Below are 24,539 nucleotides of genomic sequence, written 5' to 3' on the forward strand. Positions count from 1 at the left end.
CAAAGATTACCATACCAGTGCCAGTGTAGTTTTAGTTCTATGCAAGCCCCAAACATTTCTGAACAAATCCCCCTTTCCTACCCTTCCCACCTACTTGCTCAGGACTTTAGCTCTGAACCCTTTCCATACATATATAAAAGTGTTCAAATGCATTGTAAAGCAGTAATTCTATCTGAAACATAAGTCTATATTAATAACCAAGTTTGCAACTTCTCTCAACTGCCTTACTCTGTGTTGTCCAACTGTAACCCATATGTATGTATAAACAACCAAATCTGTAACTCCTCTATTACGTTCCACTCCATGTATGTTAATTTGCAACAAAACAACAAGGCAAGCAGTTAAAACCCCCTGAGATCTTGAGCTGCTTTACTACAGGGAAGGGAGGTGCACTGGAGCCGACATGAAGAAAATAAGAAGAAACACAAGCACCGGCAAGTTAGATGCAAAACATCGATAAATACAGCTAAGAAAGAATATGAAAAGAAAACTTGCAAAAGAGGCAAAAACCCATAGCAGTTTTTTTAAGTACATCAGAAGCAGAAAGCCTATGAGGGAATCTGTGGGACCGTTGGATGATCAAGGAGTGAAAGGGGTGCTCAGGGAAAGCGGAAAGACTAAATGAATTCTTTGCTTCAGTCTTTACAGAAGAGGATGTTAGAGATCTACCTGAACCAGAAATGGTTTTCAAGGGCGATAATGCTGAGGAACTGAAAGAAATCTTAGTGAATCTAGAAGATGTACTAAAAAGTTAAAAAGTGATAAATCACCAGGATCGGATGGTATACATCCCAGGGTGCTAAAAGAACTCAAACATGAAATTGCTGACCTGCTGTTAGTGATCTGGAACATAAGAACATAAGAACATAAGCAATGCCTCTGCTGGGTCAGACCTGAGGTCCATCGCGCCCAGCAGTCCGCTCACGCGGCGGCCCAACAGGTCCAGGACCTGTGTAGTAAACCTCTATCTATACCCTTCTATCCCCTTTTCCAGCAGGAAATTGTCCAATCCTTTCTTAAACCCCGATACTGTTCCCTGCCCTATAACGTCCTCTGGAAGCGCGTTCCAGGTGTCGACCACACGTTGGGTAAAGAAGAACTTCCTAGCATTCGTTTTGAATCTGTCCCCTTTCAACTTTTCCGAATGCCCTCTTGTTTTTTTATTTTCTGAAAGTTTGAAGAATCTGTCCCTCTCTACTCTCTCTATGCCTTTCATAATCTTGTAAGTCTCTATCATATCCCCTCTAAGTCTCCTCTTCTCCAGGGAAAAGAGACCCAGGTTCTCCAATCTCTCAGCGTATGAAAGATTTTCCATTCCCTTAATCAGTCGTGTCGCTCTCCTCTGAACTCTCTCGAGTAACGCCATATCCTTCTTAAGGTACGGCGACCAATACTGGATGCAGTACTCAAGTTGCTAAAATCGTCTGTAGTACCTGAAGATTGGAGGGTGGCCAATGTTATGCCGATTTTTAAAAAGGGCTCCAGGGGAGATCCGGGGAATTAGATTGGTAAGCCTTACTTCAGTGCCGGGCAAAATGGTAGAAACAATTATAAAAAATAAAATTGTGGAACACGTAAACAAACATGATTTAATGAGATGGAGTCAGCCGACGATCTTGCCTCATAAATTTGCTTGACTTCTTTGAAGGTGTGAATAAACATGTGGATAAAGGTGAGCTGGTTGATATAGTGTATCTAGATATTATGAAAGCTTTTGATAAAGTTCCTCATGAGAGGCTCCTGAGAAAATTAAAGTGTCATGAGATATGTAGCAAAGTTCAGTTATGGATTAGGAATTGGTTATCGGATAAAAAACAGAGGGTAGGGTTAAATGGTCATTTTTCTCAATGGAGGAGAGTAAACAGTGGATTGCCGCAGGCGTCTGTACTGGGAACGGTGCTATTTAACTTATTTATAAATGATCAGGAAATTGGAACAATGAGTGAGGTGATTAAATTTGCAGGTGACAGTAAACTGTTTAAAGTTGTTAAAACACATGCAGATTGTGAAAAATTGCAGGCCTTAGGAAATTGGAAGACTGGACGTCCAAATGGCGGATGACATTTAATGTGAACAAATGCAAAGTGATGCACATTGGGAAGAATAACCTGAATCACAGTTAACCGGATGCTAGGGTCCACCTTGGGAATTAGTGCCCAAAAAAGGATCCGGGTGTCATCACAGACAATACGATGAAATCTTCCGCCCAATGTGTGGCAGTGGCCAAAAAAGCAAATAGGATGCTAGAAATTATTTTAAAAGGGATGGTTAACAAGTCTAAGAATGTTATAATGCCCCTGGTTCGCTCCATGGTGCGACCTCATCTGGAGTATTGCATTCAATTCTGGTCTCCTTATTTCAATAAAGATATAGTGGTGCTAGAATAGGTTCAAAGAAGAGTGACCAAGATGATAAAGGGATGGAACTCATTTTGTATGAGGAAAAACTAAAACGATTAGGGCTCTTCAGCTTGAAAAAGAGACAGCTGAGGGGAGATATGATTGAAGTCTACAAAATCCTGAGTAGAGTAGAATGGATACAAGTGGATCGATTTTTCACTCCGTCAAAAATTACAAAGACTAGGGGACACTCGATGAAGTTACAGGGAAATAATTTTAAAACCAATAGGAGGAAATATTTTTTCACTCAGAGAATAACCTCTGGAACACATGCTCGAAGTTGTGGTAATAGCGGATAGTATAGCTAGCTTTAAGAAAGGTTTGGACAATTTCCTGGAAGAAAAGTCCATATTTTGTTATTGAGAAAGACATGGGGGAAGCCACTGCTTGCCCTGCATCGGAAGCATGGAATGTTGCTAATCTTTGGATTTTGGCCAGGTACTAGGGACCTGGATTGGCCACTGTGAGAACAGGCTACTGGGCTTGATGGACCATTGGTCTGACCCAGTAAGGCTATTCTTATATTCTTATGATACTGGGAGTTATGTCCCAAAAGAAATCTACTGTAGAGGCATTTCATTTTCGAAAGGGCGACTGATAAAATGAGGAAAATGGTTAAAAAGAAGCTAAATGGATCAGTTGAAAAGGTTAGGACTGTAGACCAGTGGTGGATGTTATTTAAAAATGCCATCGTGAAAGCCCAGACCAGATATTAAATTTTTGATCCCCGTTGAAAAATCGCAGGATGAAGCAGTTTCATATTTGAATGATTGTTTTGATGTCATTCGGGAGTGGATGAAGCAAAACCATCTAAAATTGAATGTTTCAAAAACTGAAGTATTATTTTTGGCCCGTGGGAAGAACTTGGCTTTATGTCCCTCTGAAATTTGTTTAGCAGGGGAGGCCATTTTTGTACGTCAGCAATGTAGATATCTGGGAGTTATGTTTGATTCATCCTTGTCTTTTAAGGCCCGCATCAAGGGTGTGATTTCCAGTGTGTTATTCAAGTTGTGTTTACTGAGGAAGCTGCGTTATTTATCAGATGACAAGTTTCATACAGTTGTTACATTATTGATAACACCGTTGTTGGATTACTGCAACTCTATTTATGTAGGGTTGCCTAAATGTGTTTTGCGTGTCTTGCAGATGGCACAAAATGCCGCTGCTCGTCTTATTGCTCATGTGTCCAAATTTGACCATATCACCCCAATATTATGTGCGCTTTATTGGCTTCCCATAGAGATGCGGGTAGAATTTAAGATTTTGTGTTTGATGTTCAAGGTGCTTCAAAGCAATTGTCCTATAGCTGTTCGCTCACTCTTTCGATGGTACTCTCCTACCCATGAGTTGCGGTCTGCTGACAGTTTGACATTGGAAATTCCATCCTTAGTAAAACTTGCTGGCAATAGGAATTCCATGTTTTCGGTTCGGGGTCTGGTTCTGTGGCATGCCCTGTCATTTTCTATGCGTCAATTGACCATGCTTTGTCAATTTAGAAAAGAGGTAAAAACTGTATTATTTGCACTTGCTTTTGGCACCAGCTGTGTAGGTGTATGAGATTCTATCTTTCAGTGTTAGGCTGTGGTTGGTACCAGCTTTGAACTGTCTTTTTGAAGATGTATTTTATGATTGTGTAAAGATGTTCGGATGTTTTATGATTTTTTTTTAATGTGTATTGCTATTGCATTTTGTTGTTTGTTTTTTGCTGATTTTGTATGTTTACATTGTTCCCTGCCTAGATTTGTAGATAGGAGGGCTACAAATAATTTTAAATAAATAAATAAAATTAATGAATTCCACTTATCAGCAAAGGTGGAAAGAAGAGAAAACAAGAGTCAGTATGGTTAAAAGGTGAAATGAAAGAGGCTATTTGAGCCAAAAACATCTGTTAAAGAATGGAAAAAGGATCCGAATGAAGAAAATAAGAAGAGATACAAGCACTGGCAAGTTAGATGCAAATCATTGATAAAGACAGCTAAGAAAGAATATTAAGAGGAACTTGCAAAAAAGGCAAAAACTCATAACAATTTTTTTAGGTACATCAAAATTAGAAAACCTGTGACAGAATCCGTAGGACCGTTGGATGATCAAGGAGCAAAAGGGGTGCTCAGGGAGGTTAAGGCCATAGTGGAGAGCCTGAATGAATTCTTTGCTTTGGTCTTTACGGAAGAAGATGTAAGAGAGATCTACTTGAACCGGAAATGGTTTTCAAGTATGATGATGTGGAGGAACTGAAAGAAATCTTGGTAAATCTGGAAGATGTACTAACCCAAATCAATAAGTTAAAAAGTGATAAATCGCCTGGACCAGATGGTACACATCCCAGGGTACTAGAAGAATTCAAACATGAAATTGCTGACCTGCTGTTAGTGATTTGTAACCTGTCACTAAAATCATTTGTAGTACCTGAAGATTGAAGGGTGGCCAATGTTACCCCAATTTTTAAAAAGGGTTCCAGGGGAGATCCTGAAAATTACAGACCAATAAACCTGACTTCAGTGCCAGGCAAAATGGTGAAAACAATTATTAAAAATAAAATTGTGAAACACGTAGACAAACATTATTTAATGACACAGAGTCAGCATGGGTTCAGCTGAGGGAGATCTTGCCTCAGCAATTTGCTTGACTTCTTTGAAGGTGTGAATAAATATGTGGAAAAAGGAGAGCCGGTTGGTGTAGTGTATCTAGATTTTCAGAAAGCTTTTTACAAAGTTTCTCATAAGAGGCTCCCGACTAAATTAGAGTCATGGGATATGTAGGAAAGTTCAGTTGTGGATTAGGAATTGGTTATCAGATAGAAAACAGAGGGTAGGGAAACAAGATAGCGATTTGAATGGACATGTGTGTCTAAGCTCCCACTCTAGAGGCTTAACTTGTCCTTAAAAACTTTTTATTTACATACCGATTTGATGCCTAAGAGAAGGGGAGGGCAGAGGAATATCCCTCTTCCTCTGTCAGCGACTTCGACACCGCGTCAGACTGGAAGTACAACTTTTTCAGTCCCGACGGCGTTGGGTGTGTCCACAGCTGAGCTCCAGGAGCAGCCCAGCATGGAAAGTGAGACTTCACTGAGCCCTTTGGAATCTGACCCTCCCTCTCCTCCGGGAGAAGCAACTGAAGTCGGCCTTCGTTTGGAGGGACCTCGGGAGCAGCCGAGAGGGGAGGAGACATCGCTGCCTGTGATCCCGGAGAAGATTGTAGAGGGAGGAGGAGCACTGCAGTCGAGTGGTAGTGTTTGGGGGAAGTGAGACCCGGGAAGGAGAATGGGATCCTAGGTTACCTCTGCTCAAGCCGCTCGTGAAACTGGCAGTGGTTACTCTGGACTCACTATGGGGAGCTATAGAAAATCTTCAGACAGTATGTATGGGATTCATATCTCTCATGGCTGATGTTTCAACTAAAGTTAAAAAATTGGAAATAGACTTTCAAGATCAAACGAAGCAAGTTGGGGATATTCAAAAATGTATAATGGAGATTAAAACTGTAAATAAACAGCAAGCAATGGATAAAGTTTTCCTGCTTTGCAAAATTGAAAATTTGGAAAATCAAAATCGGAGTTTAAATTTAAGGTTTTTAAACTTTCCAATGTCTAAATTTAAAACTCCTAGAAAAATTTTCAAGGACTTTTTGATTTCTATATTAAAAATTACAGAACTGAATATACCACCTTTGCAAAAGATTTATTATCTAAAAAGAACAGTAAAGGAAATCAATATAACTGAACAAGAATTATCAGCATTTTTGGAATCATCAAATCTTGAATTGTCTGGACGAGCTACATTAATAGTTTCCTTAGTATTTCATAAGGATAAAGAAATGATCTTGAAACTTTACTACAATTTAAAACAAGTTTCTTTTTTGGGAGAAAGAATATATATATATATATATGGATGTTTCTAAATGGACTCAGTCAAGAAGGAAAGAGTTTCTTACATATCGGGACAAAGTTGTTTCATTAGGTGCTTCCTTTCAGTTAAGATTTCCCTGCAAATGTTTTGTTGTATTCCAAAACAATAAGTATATTTTTTATGATCCAGATCAATTACGTTTCTTTTTAGAAGGGAAAGGAATTTCATTTGCACCCCAGTGATTTCTGGAATAATTCAAGTCTGTTATTTTGCCATCGGTCTCACTTTAATTTCCTTTTATTATGATAATATGTTCTCTTTCCTGGAAGAGTTTCTTTTTTATTTCTCTCCTCCTCTTTAATTTGAGGACTATGTTTAAGTTAAATATTGCTTGTTGATTTACTTCTGTTTAACCCAATAGATGATTGGATGTACTAATATCGTTATATTACCTGTTAAGCACAATTCTGTACTTAATTGAAAAATTCAATAAATAATAATAAAAAAAAAAAAGAAAACAGAGGGAAGGGTTAAATTGTCATTTTTTTCTCAAAGGAGGAGAGTAACAGTGGAGTTCTACAAGTATCTTTACTGGGACCGATGCTATTTTAGTTATTTATAAATGATCTGAAAATTGGAATAACAAGTGAGGTGATTAAATTTGCAGATGACACTAAACTGTTCAAAGTTGTTAAAACGCATGCAGATTGTGAAAAATTGCAGGCAGATCTTAGGAAATTGGATGGTTAACAAGCCTAAGAATGTTATAATACCCCTGTATCGCTCCATGGTGCGACCTCAGCTGGAGTATGGCATTGAATTCTGATCTCCTTATCTCAATAAATATATGGCGGCACTAGAAAAGGTTCAAAGAAGAGCTCCTCTCATATGAGGAAAGACTAAAAAGGTTAGGGCTCTTCAGCTTGGAAAAGAGACAGCTGAGGAGAGATATGATTGAAGTCTACAAAATCCTGAGTAGAGTAGAATGGGTACAAATAGACCAATTTTTCACTCCATCAAAAATTACAAAGACTAGGAGACACTTAATGAAATTACAGGGAAATAGAAGGAAATATTTTTTTATTCAGAGAATATGCTCTGGAACGCATTGCCAGAGGTTGTGGTAAGAGCAGATAGCGTAGCTGGTTTTAAGAAAGGTTTGGACAATTTCCTGGAGGAAAAGTCCATAGTCCGTTATTAAGAAAGACATGGCGGAAACCACTGCTTCCCAAGGATCGGTAGCATGGAATGTTTCTAGTCCTTGAGTTTTGGCCAGGTACCAAGGAGTTGGATTGGCCAGGAGAATAGGCTATTGGGCTTTATGGACCCTTGGTCTGACCCAGTAAGGCTATTCTTATGTTCTTAGAAGGATGCTAGGATGTATAGGGGAGGTATGACCAGTAGGAAAAAGGAAGTATTGATGCCCCTGTATAAGACTGGTGAGACCTCATTTAGAATATTGTGTACAATTCTGGAGGCCACACCTTCAAAAAGATATAAAAAGGATGGAATCGGCCAAAAGAAGTCTACTAAAATGGTGTGTGGTCTTTGTCATAAGGCCTATGGGAACAGACTTAAAGATCTCAATCTGTATAATTTGGAGAAAGGCGGGAGAGGGGTGATATGATAGAGACGTTTAACATAATAACATAATGAAATGACGGTAGATAAGGATCTTAATGGTCCATCCAGTCTGCCCATTAGTGATACTCATTTAAAAAATACATGATTTGATTAACTTCTCTTCTTTTATACTTCTGGGCCGCAGACTGAAAAGTCTAGTATTGTCCTAGGTTTCAAATGCTGAAGTTCCCTTCCAAGCTCACTTCAGCCTATCCAACAATCCTGTTGTTTGCAGGATATCTACCATAAAGTCTGGCCAGCAACATCCTCATGTTCCATATTAGTGGAGTTCACATTTATGCCCACCCCATCCTATCCTACACCAAATCACCATATATGGGAACAAATGGGAAGGAGAACCATATGAGCGTACCATGTGGGTAGTGAATTCTTCTCCTTGCCCTATGACATTGAGAGAAGGAAAGTCCCAAAGAAGGATTTAGTTAGACTTGAGTGATGGAATTCCATTCTTCTATGTGAAAAGCCTTGGTTTACACAACTGTTGGGTAAATTAGGGTGAAACCAGGAGGAAATTTGAATATGGACTAGTTTGCATATATGCTAGTTTTTTTGCAAAGTTGGAAAAGACTAAACCAAGGACTATATGCATGAGAATGAAATTATCAGGACATGGACTCAAAAGAGATGACAATTTATGATTTGAATATATTAAGACTTTAATTAATTTTTACCTCACCCTAACCATTATAGTACTGATTGAAAGTGACCTCTGGAGCTTTGGAAGGACTAAAACAGAGGAAACTGTACCGTTTCCCTTGGTTTTTGCAGCCCCAATGCATGACCTTGAATTTCTTAGCATTAAATTTTAGCTGCCAAATTTCAGACCATTCTTCAAGTTTCACCAGGTCTTTCTTCATGTTATTCACACCATCCAGCGTGTGTAGCATGAGGCTGTATATAAGTGCAAGATTTAAGTTTTTTGGTAAATGAATTCCAGTAATCCATTCATAATGTCAGGGGCAATTTTTCTATCTAGAAGATATCATCACACATGCTTGGTTTTGCATTTCTCAAAACTTTGAATTTGTGTCTGCAGAGATAACATGCTGCTTCTTAACAACAAAAATGTGATAAAATATATAAAATACCATTGTTCTTTAGTACTTAAGAGATAAAGAGTTGATTCTGTATGCATCGAGATGCAAAATTTTTCTATCTGCATAAGGAGCTAAGTGTGCGGAGGGAGGAGCAAGCAGTTAAAATGAAGGTGAAACCGATCTGTAGAAAACTATGATTTAAATCAAGTCTTTCTGACTTTTGATTTGAGTTAAATCAAATCCAGTCTGTTTATTACCAAAGTATTAAAGTGGTTTACAATAAATAAAACTTAAAATTCAATTAAAATTAACATCAACACATTAAGGATATCAAAAATTCAAGTTCAAGTTTCAAGTTTATTTATTATTTGATTAATCGCCTATTCCAAATTCTAAGCAATGTACAAATTGGTAAAATACATTATCTAAAATATGCATAAAATAGACCTACATAATTAACAAGGGGATAAGTTACAAAAAAAAACAACTAATTAAGTTAAGACATGAATACAATAGGGAAGGTAGGATAGAAATACAATCTTGGAAAGGAAAGAGTCAACAATTAAAGGTTAAACACAACAGGAATGGAAAGACAAATAAAAATCATAATAAAACCAATTAAGATAGAAACGGGAAAGCCACTTATCTCTGGGATCGGTAGCATGGAATCTTGCTACTCTTTGGAATTCTGCCAGATACTTGTGACCTGGATTAGCCACTGTTGGAAGCAGGATACTGAACTAGATGGACCATCACTCTGTCCCAGAATGGCTATTCTTATATAGTATTCATTCTTGAGCTAGATAATTAACTGAGGAAACTGATATTCAGGGGGAGGTTAAAATTCACAACAAAGTGTAACGTTCTAAGAGAGCTGTTATATCTCAATGATGTGCAGTGATGTCTCATACCTGTGTGCCTGATCGATCTTGACTGTTTATAGAAACATCTGTTGCATATGAAAAAGAGGGTGTTCGTTGTATCACATTGATTGCATCCCTAAGTGTATTACAGTATTGTGCAATCGATCACATTCCACTTCAGCTACATCATATCTTGTGCTAAGCAATGCCTAATGGTTACCCCAGCACATGCTGTCAGCGTGTCTATTGCAATGTGCCTTGTACCAAAATAAATGTCTGCAGAAAAGGTCCATTTGGCATCCCTAGATGACACTGTTGAGTTCCCAAGACTGGCTTGGTAAGCGTGAGCTATGATGTAGTCAGATGGGGTAACATACCTAGATACGGAGACTTTGCTTGACATGGTATAAAGGGGTGTTGTAATGTGTTATGAGGGAGTGAAGTGAATGCGTGAGGTAATTTGGCCTCTTTTACATGATAAGATAGCTCTATAGGGTGTGGCACAGTGAGGTAACACATTGAAGCATGGATGGTTGGATCACAATGTTTTTTGATCATATGTAAATAACTCATCTCTGTTTTTTTCTCTCTGAAGCTTTTATGATTATGCTGGGAAAGTTAATGAGGAACATTTGAACCAGATTCTGAAAGATCGGAGGAAAGTAAGTGCTACCGGCTTTCATTTAGCTTTCCCTCATGTGTCAGAGTTGGGAAGAGTAAGGTAGTTTAAGAGAAGGATTCTGTAATCACGTGGGGCTCTGTCTCAGAAAGAAATCCAGAGAAAGTGGTTTATGAGAAGTTTGATATTTTGGAGCTCACTAGCTGGAGAAAAGGAAAACAGATTATTTATCTATTGCACTCATAGATCACAAATCTACAAATTTTAAGCGGTTATCACTGATTTCCAAGGTACTCACTGGTGCCTAAAAATTCAGCACCAAAATTACACTGCCATAGGTGCTTTATGGCACCTAATGCCAATGTAGGTGTGGCTAACTCTGGAAATGGCATTAGGCACCATAAAGCGCCTACGGAGGTGCAATTCACATTAAAGATAAGTGCTGGAAATGTAGGCCTGGAAAATCCTGGCTTCATTTCCAATGTCTTCCTTTGCCATAGGTGTGATTCTCTAACTGGTGCTGTCCTGTGATTGATATGGGATCAGCACTGCTTTTAAGGCAGCCCGACAAGGTGCTTGTTAGAGAATCCGGGCCCATGAGACTTGCTGCAGTATTTGTATTAATTGAAGTTTCTTTCATAGAATATATTCTCGTCTATAAGTTGGTCTCGTGTGTAAGTAGAGGACAGTTTTAGGACTAAAAATGGCCAAAAATGCTATGACCATTGTATAAGTCAAGCCTGAGTTCCACATTGCTTCCTTTCTCGCCCTCTCTTCTGGTCCAATCTACTAAAAGTACTACCATGCATTTCTTCTGATAGATTATCAGAAAATGTATGGAAAAAATGGAAGGGATTAACCGAAAGTACCTTTCAAGCTCTATCCCCTTTAACAACTAAATCAGTGAGTTATGCGCGGAAGGCACCCTGGTATTCATCTTATCAGCAACTCACTTTTTAGCATTGCAACGGAAAGTGAAACAAAACAAAAAACTATACGAAAAAGGAGATTACCGCTGAAAAATAGCTGGAAAGCGATGACCACAAATGCTCACAGTCTTAAGCAACAAAGTTCATGATTTGCAAGCCCTGATGTTAGAGGCAGATCTGAATATTGTCGCTATCACAGAGACATGGTTCAGTGAATCCCATGGATGGCATGCAAATATACCGGGATATAATCTTTTTAGGAAGGACAGAGATGGTCAAAAAGGTGGAGGAGTAGCTCTCTATGTAAAAATCGATATCCAAGCAACCGAAATGCAAGGGAATGGGGAGAGGAAAAGCGATATGGATCGCTCTAAAAAGAGAAGATGGAACTTTTATCTATGTGGGTGTAGTCTACTGACCTTCGACTCAATCGCAGCAAATTGATAAGGATCTGATTGTGGATATCCAAAAGTTTGGAAGGAAAGAGGAGGTGCTGCTGTTGGGAGATTTCAACCTGCCGGATGTGGACTGGAATGTTCCATCTACGGAATCAGAAAGAAGTAGGGAGATTGTGGATGCCTTTCAAGAGGCTCTGCTCAAACAAATGGTGATGGAACCCACGAGGAAAAAAGTGATATTGGATCTGGTCCTCACAAATGGAGAGAGTATCTCTAATGTTCAAGTGGTTGCTCACCTGGGAAGTAGCGATCATCAAACGGTTTGGTTTGATATAACGGTTAAAGTAGAGAGCGGCCGCATGATACTTAAAGTCCTAGATTTCAAACGTAAGGACTTTAATAAAATGGGAGAGTACCTGAAGAAAGAGCTGTTAGGATGGGAGGACATAAAAGAAGTGGTCTAAGCTTAAAGGAGCAATAAAAATGGCTACCGACCTTTATGTGAAGAAAATAAGTAAAAGCAAGAGAAAAAGGAAACTGATATGGTTCTCCAAACTAGTGGCTGAGAAAATAAAGGCAAAAGAGTTGGTGTTCCTGAAATATTTAAAAAAAACCCAAGAAGAGGAGTGCAGACCAGGTGAAACTGAAAGAAGCCAAGAGAGAGATACATCTGGCGAAAGCACAGGCGGAAGAACAAATGGCTAAAAATGTAAAAAAGGGAGACAAAAATTTTTTCAGATATATTAGTGTAAAGAGGAAGATGAAAAATGGAATTGCAAAACTAAAAGATGCTAGGAACCGATATGTGGAAAGTGATGAGGAAAAAGCAAACGTGCTAAACAAATATTTCTGTTCTATGTTCACAGAAGAAAATCCTAGAGAAGGACCGAGATTGTATGGCAAAGTAACGCAAGAAAATGGAGTAGATTCTGCACTGTTCACGGAGGAAAATGTTTATGAACAACTTGAAAAACTGAAGGTGGACAAAGCGATGGGATCGGATGGGATCCATCCCAGGATACTGAGGGAGCTCAGAGAGTTTCTGGAGGGTCCAATTAAAAACTTATTCAACAAATCTCCTGGGTTCCTGGGGATTGGAGGAGAGCGGATGTCCCTATTCACAAAAGTGGTCACAGAGATGAAGCGGGAAATTATAGGCTAGCGAGTTGTTGGAAAATTAATGGAAGTGTTGCTGAAAGAAAAGATAGTGAACTTCTAGAATCCAATGGGTTACAGGATCTGAGGCAACATGGCTTTACAAAAGGTAAATCGTGCCAAACGAACCTGATTGAATTTTTTGATTGGGTGACCAAAGAACTGGATCGAGGACTTATGCTAGATGTAATTTACTTAGATTTCAGCAAAGCCTTTGATACGGTTCTTCATAGGAGGCTCTTGAACAAACTTGAAGGGCTGAAATTAGTACCCAAAGTGGTGAACTGGGTCAGAAACTGGCTGTCGGACAGATGTCAGAGGGTGGAGGTTAATGGAAGTCGCTCGGAGGAAGGAAAAGTGAGTACTGGAGTCCCTCAGGGTTCGTTGCTGGGGCCGATCCTGTTTAGTATGTTTGTGAGTGACATTGCTGAAGGGTTAGAAGGAAAAGTGTGCCTTTTTGCAGATGATAACCCAATGTAACAGAGTAGATACCGAAGAGGGAGTGGAAAATATGAAAAAGGATCTGCAAAAGTTAGAGGAATGGTCTAATGCCTGGCCATTTCAAATTCAAAGTAAAAAAATGCAGAGTAATGCATTTGGGGATTAATAATCGGAAGGAACCGTATATGCTGGGAGATGAGAAGCTGATATGCATGGACGGGGAGAGGGACCTTGGGGTGATAGTGTCTGAAGATCTAATGGCGAAAAAACAGTGTGACAAGGTGGTGGCTGCTGCTAGAAGGATGCTGGACTGTATAAAGAGTGGAGTAGCAGTAGAAGGAAAAAGGTGTTGATGCCCCTGTATAGGTCATTGGTGAGGCCCCACTTGGAGTATTGTGTTCAGTTTTGGAGACCGTATCTGGCGAAGGACGTAAGAAGACTTGAAGCTGTCCAGAGGAGGGTGATGAAAATGATAGGAGGCTTGCCAAAAGTCGTATGAGGAGAAACTGGAAGCCCTGAATATGTATACCCTAGAGCAGGGGTCAGGAACCTATGGCTCTTTTGATGGCCACATCTGGCTCGCGGCAGGTCCGGGTCCTCCTGCCCTGCTACCCGCCCGAGTCCTCCTGCCCTTCCTTTCCCCCGGTCCGCGCTGTTGCTGCTAATCACCACCGAAAATGTCTTCTTTCCGACATCTTGATGTCGGAGAGGACGTTCCGGGTCATCCAGGCAGTGATTGGCTGGCCCGGAACGTCCTCTCCGACGTCAGAATTGAGGTCTGAACGAAGACATTGTCGGCGGCGATTAGCAGCAGCAACAGGGAGGTAAGATTGCAGCGGCGCGGACCAGGGGAAAGGAAGGAGAGAGGCTGGCTTTGGGGGTGGACAAAATCTGGAAGGTAGTGGGGGGACATAAGAAGGAGGCACTGGGGGCACTAAGGACACAGGATGGGGGCACTGGGGCTCTATGGACACAGGAAGGAGGCACTGGGGACACTAAGAACATGAGAAAGAGGCACTGGGGGCACTAAGAACATGAGAAAGAGGCACTGGGGGCACTAAGGACACAGGACGGGGGCATTGGGGGCACTAAGGACACAGGACGGAGGCACTGGGGATACTAAGGACGCAGGACGGAGGCACTGGGGGCACTAAGGACACAGGACAGAGGCACTGGGGGCACTAAGGACACAGGACGGAGGCATTGGGGGCACTAAGGACACAGGACGGAGGCACTGGGGCACTAAGGACACAGGACGGAAGCACTAAGGACACAGGAAGGAAGCACTAGTGGCACTAAGGACATGAGAAGGAGGCACTGGGGGCACCAAGGACACAGGACAGAGGCACTGGGGGCATTAAGGACACGAGAAGGAGGCACTAGGGCACTAAGGACATGGGAAGGAAGGAGGGACGGAATAGAAAGGGACAATTGTTGGGCCTGAGTGCAGAAAGAAAGAAATGAAAGAAAGGATACACAGTCAATTAATAGATGTCCCCTTTTGATGAAAAAAATAAATGGTCACGTTACCTCTGACTTACTTTCTCTGCAGCAGAGTCAGCAGCCGCGCTGAGGTGCAGGAAGGTCCCGTGATGACTCGTCTGCCTGCTCTGCTCTGGAAGAAGTAAGTTACGTCGGAGGGGGTGGACCCGGCAGACGCAGTCATTGCCGGGTCCATCCCCTTCGACATAACATACTTCTTCCGGAGCATAGCTAGCAGATGAGTCATCGCGGGACCTTCCAGCATGCAGATGCTGAGTCCGCTCCAGAGCAAGTACGTCGGAGTGGGGGTGGACTGGCAGCCGGCAGCTACAGTCATCGTGGGACTTTGCTGCATGAAGGGAGAGAAAGGAGCAGGACTGCTGGAATGGAAGAGTGGTGGAGGGAAAGAAAGGGGGCAGGGTAGTATGGAAGGGTGGTGCTGATGGAATTGATGTACAGAGAAAGGGGAGAGACATAAGGGGGAAGGATATTGGAGGGAAAGAAAGGGGGCAGATGCTGATTGAAGAGGGGTGGATGGCGAGAGAAAGGGCAGACATTGGATGGTAGGAGGGAGCCTATGCTGGATGGAAGTGCAGATGGGAGAGATAAGGGAGCAAATGCAGGAAGGAAATGGGAGGAGAGAAAGAGGGGAGCAGACGCTGGATGGAAGTGGACTGAGAGAGGAGAAGGTACTAGATGGAAGGGTTGGAGAAAGGGTACATGATGGAAGGAGGGGATAAATTAAAGGGGGGCACATGATGGGGAGAAAAGGATTGAGTTATGGAAACACTGGAGGGGTGAGGGAAAGAGGTGACAAGTTTTAGGTAGACAGTAAAAAAGGACATTGATGAGAGGGTAGTAAGAATGTAATCTAGACAGATGCAGAAAATAAATTGAAAAGGAAATGAGGGTAAAAAGGGAAAAGATTGCAGAGGAAAGGTGTGGGAGAAGGAAGGAGAGGAGAGAGATGCCAGACCAATGGGGGTGAAAGGAGAGATGGAAGGGGGAGGCATACAGTTTCTGGAAGTGGCATAGAAGGAGAGAAGATGCCATATAGGGGCAGAGAGATGGCAGACAGTGGATGGAAGGAAGAGAGTTTCAAGAAAATGAGGAAAGCAGAAACCATAGAAGACAAAGGTAGAAAAAAATGTTCTATTTATTTATTGCTTTAGAAGACATGTGTCACTGTTTCTGTGGTGCACTGTATGTAAAGTCCAGCTTCTTACTGGTTCAATTTAACCTTTGTCTATGTATTTCTAATTTATCGCAGTATCCGGCTTCAGCATCGCAACATTCGCAGGTGATCCATCGCCCTACTTTGCAGCATCTGCGGAAGAATGGGCCACAGGCACAAATTGAGGCTTCGGTCTAACTAAAGTTGGTAGCCCCCGCAGCCAACATACAGCCTCAAATTGAGGCCCCCACTTCTGCCTAGCTACAGTCAGTGGCCCGCCAGCAAAACGTACTGCCACAAATTGAGGCCTCCACTTCGGCCTAGCTACAGTTGCGGCCCCCGCAGCATCCGTGGCCGAAAGGGCCTGAAACCGCATCCACAGGCAGCCACAAATCATGCCACTTTCCACCAGTGGCCGAACATCAAGCCCCCAACTTGGGCCTAACCTGCCTTGACAGCCTGTAAGGGTCCATCCCACCAACTATACCTGTAATTGACTATCCTGCCCTTTTATTGAAGAACCCCTTTATTGAAGAATATGGCTAAAAGAAAAAAAGATGAGGAGTATCATACTTTTCAGCCGGAATGGACAGAGGAATTTGCCTTTGTGGAGAGAGCAGGTTCTGCAGTGTGTCTAATATGCAATGATAAAATTGCATCGATGAAACGGTCAAATATAAAGCGGCACTTCGACACATGCCATACTACATTTGCATCGAAATATCCTGCGGGGATCAGCAGGAAGAAAGCATGTCAAGAGCTACTGTGCAGAGTGCAAGCTAGTCAGCAGCAACTCCGTGTTTGGACCCAACAAGGTGACTGGAATTCGGCTAGCTTTGCTGGTGCTTTAGCAATTGTGAGAAATAGAAAGCCATTCACAGATGGGTAGTATGCCAAAACATTCATGCTTGATATTGCCAGTGAACCTTTTGACAACTTTTCAGATAAAGACAAGATAATCAAATGAATAAAAGGCATGCCTCTGTCGGCAAGAATTGTTCACGATCGTACCATCATGATGGAAAAAATTGAGGCAACACAAGTGAAGGACATAAATGCAGCACCATTCTTTTCTCTCGCTTTGGATGAATCAACAGACATAAGCTTTTTATCCCAGTTCAGTGTGATTGCAAGGTACGCTGTCTATGACACACTACGTGAGGAAAGTCTTGCTGTTTTGCCTATGAAAGAGACAACAAGAGGGGAGGATTTATTCAAGTCTTTCATTGAGTTCGTTAAAGAACAAAACCTACCGATGGATAAACTTGTTTCGGTGTGCTCCGTGCATGGCGGGGAAAAACAGAGGATTCGTAGCGTTTCTTCATAGAAACATAGAAGATGACGGCAGAAAAGGGCCAAGGCCCAAGTCTGCCCAATCTAATGACCTACCCCCTAAATTCTTCCCTAAAGTGATCTCATTTTCTCTTAAAGTCCAGCGTGCTGCTGGCCTGAATTACCTGCAGTGGAAGACTAGTCCAATGATCACCCTTTCGGTGAAGAAGTACTTCCTGGTGTCACTATGAAATCTCCCACCCCTGAGTTTCAACGGATGTCCTCTTGTTGCCGTAGGTTCTTTAAGAAAAAAGATATCCTCTCACATACAGGGCAGCTCTACATCGACACCACAAATCATCCTTAAGAACAGATACCAGCTGCTACAGGAGGGTCCTGACAACGAGGTACAGGAAGATGTTCAGCAGATGGTTCCAGAGTCAACAGTTCGACCCACCCCTAAGAAGCGTAGAGTGGTGGTCATCGGGGATTCGCTGCTAAGGGGCACCGAAGGACCAATTTGTAGGCCGGACCTGCAATCAAGAGAGGTCTGCTGTTTGCCAGGGGCCAGGATCCGGGATGTAACCGCTTGCCTTGACAGACTCATCAGGCCCCGAGATCACTTCCCCATGATCCTCATCCACGTCGGGACCAACGACACCGCCAGGAGCACCGCAAACAGCTTACCTGAAGACTTCAGGGCCCTGGGTGAGAAGCTGAGGAGAATGGATGCGCAGGTGGTCTTCTCCTCAATCCTCCCGGTAAGGGGCAAGGGCGGTGCCAGGGAGGATCGCATCCAGAGGGCTAACGACTGGCTGCAGGGATGGTGCAGGGAGATGTATTTCGGATTCCTGCACCATGGAGATGCATTGCAGGGACTACTGGGACAAGACAGGTTACACCTGACCAGAAGAGGGAAGAATGTCCTTGGACACCGTCTAGCCCGCCTACTTCACAGGGCTTTAAACTAGGTAAGTTGGGGGAGGGTCTGGGCACAAATTACCTACCTGGTGTGCTAAACTGTCAATACTTTTATGAGGCTGGGATAAGTAGTATACACACTTTCGAGTCTAGGGAAGGTTCACATTACAATTCGGGGTCACATTGTAATTCAGGATCTAGGAGGACTACACATTGCAATTCTGGGTCCGGGGAGTGTACACACTGTAATTCCGGGACTAAGGGCAGTACAAATTGTAGTCCTGGGTTCAGCAGGGGTATACACATTGCAAATTTTGTGAAAGGAGTTCAAGTAGCCCATGCAGGAACTCCCCCACAGGATACACACATTTCCGTTTTTGAGATAGGTGCACACTGTAGCTCTGGGTCTGGGGAATCCGGGTCAGGTACAAGATATAGCTCTGGGTCTAGAGAGAATACCAAATATGCGAATAATGCTAAAAGTGTCCAAGTAACTCAAACAGGAATATCCCCACTAAGACATAATAAAAACACAACATGGAAGGCTATGTACGTTAACGCACACAGCTTGGGAAACAAGATACTGGATCTGGAAACAGAAATAAGTAATGCCGACCTGGATATGGTGGCAATATCTGAGACCTGGCTCACAGACTCACATGGGTGGGACATGATCATACCAGGTTACAACCTGCTTCGCCGGGACAGGGAGGGTAGATTGGGAGGTGGTGTTGCATTATATACAAAGGATGACATTAAGGTCACAAGGATCACAGATGTCCAATACACGGGGGAATCCCTTTGGGTTAATTTGGCCAGAGGGAAGGACAAATACCTGTATCTCGGCGTTATTTACAGACCCCCAAGACAACAGGATGACCTGGATATGGAATTGATTGGAGATATAGAGAATATCACCTTGCGTGGGGACACGGTATTGTTAGGTGACTTCAACATGCCTGATGTGGATTGGGGCACACTTACCGCTGCTTCCGGGAGCAGCAGGAGGCTATTGAACTCTTTGAAGGGAGCACGTCTCAGGCAATTGGTGTTGGACCCAACAAGGGATCAGGCAATACTTGACCTGTTGCTTACCAATGGTGAAAGTGTCACAGAGGTCTCGGTGGGAGACACATTGGCCTCAAGCGACCATAACATGATATGGTTCAATCTTGGGAAAGGCTTCACTAAACCTGCCACACTGACCAAGGTCCTCAAATTCAAGGACACAAACTTCCAAGAGATGAGTGACTTTGTTCACCAGATGCTACAAAGCCAAGCAGAAACCGATAGTGTGGATGAAATGTGGTCGACTCTGAAAGCCACCATACAGGAAGCGACAAACCGTTATGTTAAGCTAGTAAGTAAACGCCGTAGAAACAATAAACCACAGTGGTTCACTGCGGAGATCTCAGACCTCATCAAAGAAAAGAAAAAAGCATTCATCTCTTACAAACAATCAAGGGAACAGGACTCTACAATGTCTACAGTCGCTACACAGACGGATGCAACGAATCAGCTAGACGAAAACCTTCTACTGGAGCTGAGGAACCTGAGAGAGGAGGTCCAGCGCTTAAGAAGCATTCGAGACGACGAGACCTTCATCGACGGCGTCATTCAGGAACTGTCCCAGATCACCAAACAGGAACCTAACGGGACCATACCCACGACACCCAGACAAACTACCAATCCCGATACCTCCAGACCAACCATCGGAATACAGGAGGAGGCTGGAGATGCTGACTCCTGGCAACTGGTAACTTCCTCCACAGGAAAACGCAGAAAACCTTCCTCATCTTCTGTCTCTTTCTCTCACACACAGGGCTGTTCTACATCGACCCCGCAGATCACCTTGAAGAACAGATTCCAACTGCTACAGGTCGGACCTGACAACGAGGTACAGAGAGATGATCAACAGGAGATTCCAGTTCCAGAGACAACAGGACGACCCACCCCTAAGAAGCGCAGAGTGGTTGTCATTGGAGATTCGCTACTGAGGGGCACCGAGGGACCAATCTGCAGACCAGACTTGCAATCAAGAGAGGTTTGCTGTTTGCCAGGGGCCAGGATCCGGGATGTAACCGCTTGCCTGGATAGACTCTTCAAACTTCAGGATCACTTCCCCATGATCCTCATACACGTCGGAACAAACGACACAGCCAGGAGCACCCAGGATAGCATGCCGGCAGACTTCAGAGCCCTGGGTGAGAAGCTGAGGAGGATGGATGCACAGGTGGTCTTCTCCTCGATCCTCCCTGTAAGGGGCAAGGGCAGAGCCAGGGAGAATCGCATCCAGAGGACTAACGACTGGCTGCGAGATTGGTGCAAGGAGATGAACTTCGGGTTTCTGCAACATGGAGAGACGCTACTAGGACTACAGGGACCAGATGGGCTACACCTGACTAGAAGAGGGAAGAACGTCCTTGGACACCGACTGGCACGCCTACTTCACAAGGCTTTAAACTAGGTATGATGGGGGAGGGTACAAGCACAAACAACCTATCTGACGAGCTATGCCATCAATACTTTTCTGAGACTGGGGTAAACAAACACCACAATTCTGGGTCTGGGACTGAGACGAGTAAACACATTTCTAAGTATGGGGTGAGTACACACATTTCTAAGTCTAAGGTAGGTTTACATTGTAATTCTGGGTCTAGGGAGGATACACACATTGCAAGCTATACTGAAAGATTTAAGGTAGCTCAAACAGGTATTCCACCACAGGGTACGAACACTTTCAAACAAAGGGTAGGTACACATTGCTATACTGGGTCTAGGGAAGGTACACAAACTCCAAGTAGTACTGAAAAGGTCCATGCAGCTCAAGCGGGAACAGCCCCAGGGAGGCATAGCAAACATACTACATGGAGGGCTATGTACGTCAACGCCCATAGTCTGGGCAACAAGATCCTGGAACTTGAGATTGAAATGAGAAACGCTGACCTGGATGTGGTGGCGATAACTGAGACCTGGCTCACTGGCTCCCACGGGTGGGACATGGTGATACCAGGATACAACCTTCTTCGCCAAGACAGGGAAGGCAGAATGGGAGGAGGTGTAGCAATATACACTAAGGATGATATTAAAGTCACCAGAATCACAGATATCAGGTACACAGGGGAATCCCTTTGGGTAAATTTGGCCAGGGGGAATGACAAATGCCTGTATCTTGGCATAGTATACAGACCCCCAAGGCAACAGGATGACATAGATATAGAATTAATAGGTGACATAGAGCAGTGTTTTTCAACCTTTTTTGGGCAAAGGCACACTTGTTTCATGAAAAAAATCACGAGGCACACCACCATTAGAAAATGTTAAAAAATTTAACTCTGTGCCTATATTGACTATATATAAAGTAATTCTCTTGAATAGGAATCAAATAAACACAAAGAAAGTATTTTATAATGCTGCCACCGCCAACAACACCGTTGGCGGCGGTGGCACTCAAGTGGCTAAAGAGCCGCAGTTTGCCGGCCTAGGGACAACACTGGAGGGTGGCCAGCTGTGCACCCCCTTGGGACGTAAACCCGGGGTGGGGCAGACCGCCCCCCCCCCACCCTGGTATGCCACTATCTATACCTCACTCCCTCCCTATGACCAAAAATTCTCCTTTCTTCTATTCCCCGTGTACACAACCATCTCTTTCCCTCCCTTCCTCTCTCCAAAGTCCATGCCTTCTGTGTCCAAACACTCATTCCCTCCCTTCCTCTCTCCCAAGTCCATTTCTTCTGTGTCCAAAAACGCATTCCCTCCCCCACCTCAGCATCTCTTTCCCTCCCTTCCTCTCTCCCAAGTCCATTTCTTCTGTGTCCAAAAACGCATTCCCTCCCCCACCTCAGCATCTCTTTCCCTCCCTTCCTCTCTCCCAAGTCCATTTCTTCTGTGTCCAAAAACGCATTCCCTTCCCCACCTCAGCATCTCTTTCCCTCCCTTCCTCTCTCCCAAGTTCATGCCTTGTGTCCAAAACGCACTCCCTCCCCCCTTTTGTGTTCCGTGTTTGCCTCCCAGCCCATCTTTGCAACTTTCTCAGCAAAACGAAGCTCAAGCCGCAAGGCTTGTCTTCTGCTTCCTGCCTGCCCTGCCGCGCACAAATAGCCGAACGGAAGTATTCTCCGACGTCAGCGCTGACGTCGGAGGGCAGGCTTTGCTTAAGCCCTCCCTCCGACGTCAGCGCTGACATCGGGGAACGCTTGCGATCGGCTATATGTTAGCTGCAGGGCAGGCAAGAACAGAAGACGAGCCTCGCGGCTCGAGATGTATTGAACTCCGCGTGTCCCCCGTCCAGCTCTCTCCTGTCCACGTGGGGCGGACCGCCCCTCTCCCTAGACTGGTGGTACTGCCCTGATGGCGGCCCTGACCGTACGGCACACCAGGCAACATCTCGCGGCACACTAGTGTGCCGTGGAACAGCGGTTGAAAAACGCTGACATAGAGAATATCACCTTACGTGGGGATACAGTGTTATTAGGAGACTTCAATATGCCTGATGTGGATTGGAACACACTTTCCTCTGCATCAAGCAGCAGCAGGAGACTATTGAACTCTATGAAGGGAGCTAAACTGAGGCAACTGGTATTGGAGCCAACAAGGGAACAGGCAATACTGGACCTATTGCTTACCAATGGCGAAAGTGTCACTGAGGTCTAAGTGGGAGATAAGTTGGCCTCCAGCGACCACATATGGTTCAAACTCAGGAAGGGTTTCGCCAAAACTAACACATCGACCAGGGTCCTTAGCTTCAAGAACGCCAACTTTGAGGGTATGGGGGATTTCATCCATCAAGCACTACAAAACTGAGCAGGAACAGATAACGTAGAGGAATTGTGGTCGACTCTGAAAACTACCATTCAGGAGGCGACCAATCGCTATATAAAATCAGTGAGTAAACGGCGCAGGAACAATAAGCCACAATGGTTCTCAGCGGAGATCTCGGACCTCATAAAAGAGAAGAAAAAAGCGTTCATCTCCTACAAACATACAGGATCTCAGGACTCTAGAGAAGTCTATTTGACTAGGGCAAGAGCTGTCAAAACAGCAGTTAAAGAGGCCAAATTCCGAATGGAGGAAACTTTAGCAAAGAACATCAAGAAGGGCGATAAATCCTTCTTCAGGTATATTAGCGACAGAAACCGCAGCACAAGCGGGATAGTACGCCTTAGGAAACCAGACGGGAACTTTGTAGAAGCAGACTCGGAAAAAGCTGAATTGTTAAACGAATACTTCTGTTCGGTCTTCACTCGCGAGGCGCCGGGTTCCGGCCCTCAGCTACAGAAAAAGGATGGCTCAGTGGACCCGTTTAGTAATTTCAAGTTTACAACAAGCAGTGTCTACTGTGAACTGACTAAACTCAAGGTTAACAAAGCAATGGGGCCAGACAACCTACACCCCAGGGTGCTCAGGGAGTTAGGGGACGTCCTGGCGGAACCACTATCCGCTCTCTTCAATCTCTCCCTTAGTACAGGTAGAGTCCCGTTGGACTGGAAAATGGCTAACGTCATTCCACTCCACAAAAAAGGTTGCAGAACAGAGGCTGAGAACTACAGACCATGTGACCCCTTTCTTAATTAAATCACACTGGCTCCCTATTAATCATCGGATTACCTATAAAATTCTACTGTTAACTTTCAAAACCTTAGACACTAATGAACCCCAATTCATAAACAAATTACTTATCCCCTATAATACCTCACGTTCTTTACGTTCAAACAACCACAAACTTCTAACTATTCCTTCTTTAAAAATCATTGGAACCCGCCGTCAGGATATGTTTTCTGTAGTAGCACCTCAACTCTGGAATTCTTTACCTTTACACTTAAGAGAAATAAATAACTTAAACGATTTCAAAAAGAATCTAAAATGCTTTTTATTTAAAGACGCTTTTAACATTTAAAATTAATCATGTGCTCTTTTTAAATGTCAAGATCCGTTATATTATTGAATTCTTATTTTAGTATATAATTGTTAAGTTAAAATTTCTGTAATTTTATGATCTTTGTACTTCATAATATATAATTCGTAATTTTATATTTTACTAACATGTTTTATCCTCTTTTTTTTTTTTTATAATTTAATGTATAAATTGTTAAATTTTCAATATTTTATGTTATTTACTGTTTTAATATCATGTTTATTTACAAACTGTAACTCGCTTAGAAATAATTTAATTAAGCGATTAATCAAATATAAATAAAACTTGAAACTTGAAACTTGAGTCTCACATCTATAGTGAGCAAACTAATGGAAACCCTAATCAAACACCAATTAGATAAGATCCTGGATGAGGAGAATCTACGGGATCCCCGTCAACATGGATTTACCAAGGGGAAATCCTGCCAATCCAACTTGATCAGC

The 24,539-nt window shown here is 43.1% G+C and overlaps 1 protein-coding gene across 3 annotated transcripts in view; it reads left to right on the forward strand.

Annotated features, from left to right (window-relative positions):
• Nucleotides 1-24,539, forward strand: part of ABRAXAS2 (abraxas 2, BRISC complex subunit) — a 209,065-nt gene that overhangs the window by 93,462 nt on the left and 91,064 nt on the right. For all 3 annotated transcript variants that reach the window (XM_033943580.1, XM_033943579.1, XM_033943577.1), the window contains exon 4: nt 10,387-10,453. In XM_033943580.1, the coding sequence (XP_033799471.1) occupies nt 10,387-10,453 (67 nt within the window). The remainder of the gene's footprint in view (nt 1-10,386; nt 10,454-24,539) is intronic.

Source organism: Geotrypetes seraphini, chromosome 4 (genome assembly GCF_902459505.1).
Source record: "Geotrypetes seraphini chromosome 4, aGeoSer1.1, whole genome shotgun sequence".
In the NCBI taxonomy this organism is placed as follows: Eukaryota; Metazoa; Chordata; class Amphibia; order Gymnophiona; family Dermophiidae; genus Geotrypetes; species Geotrypetes seraphini.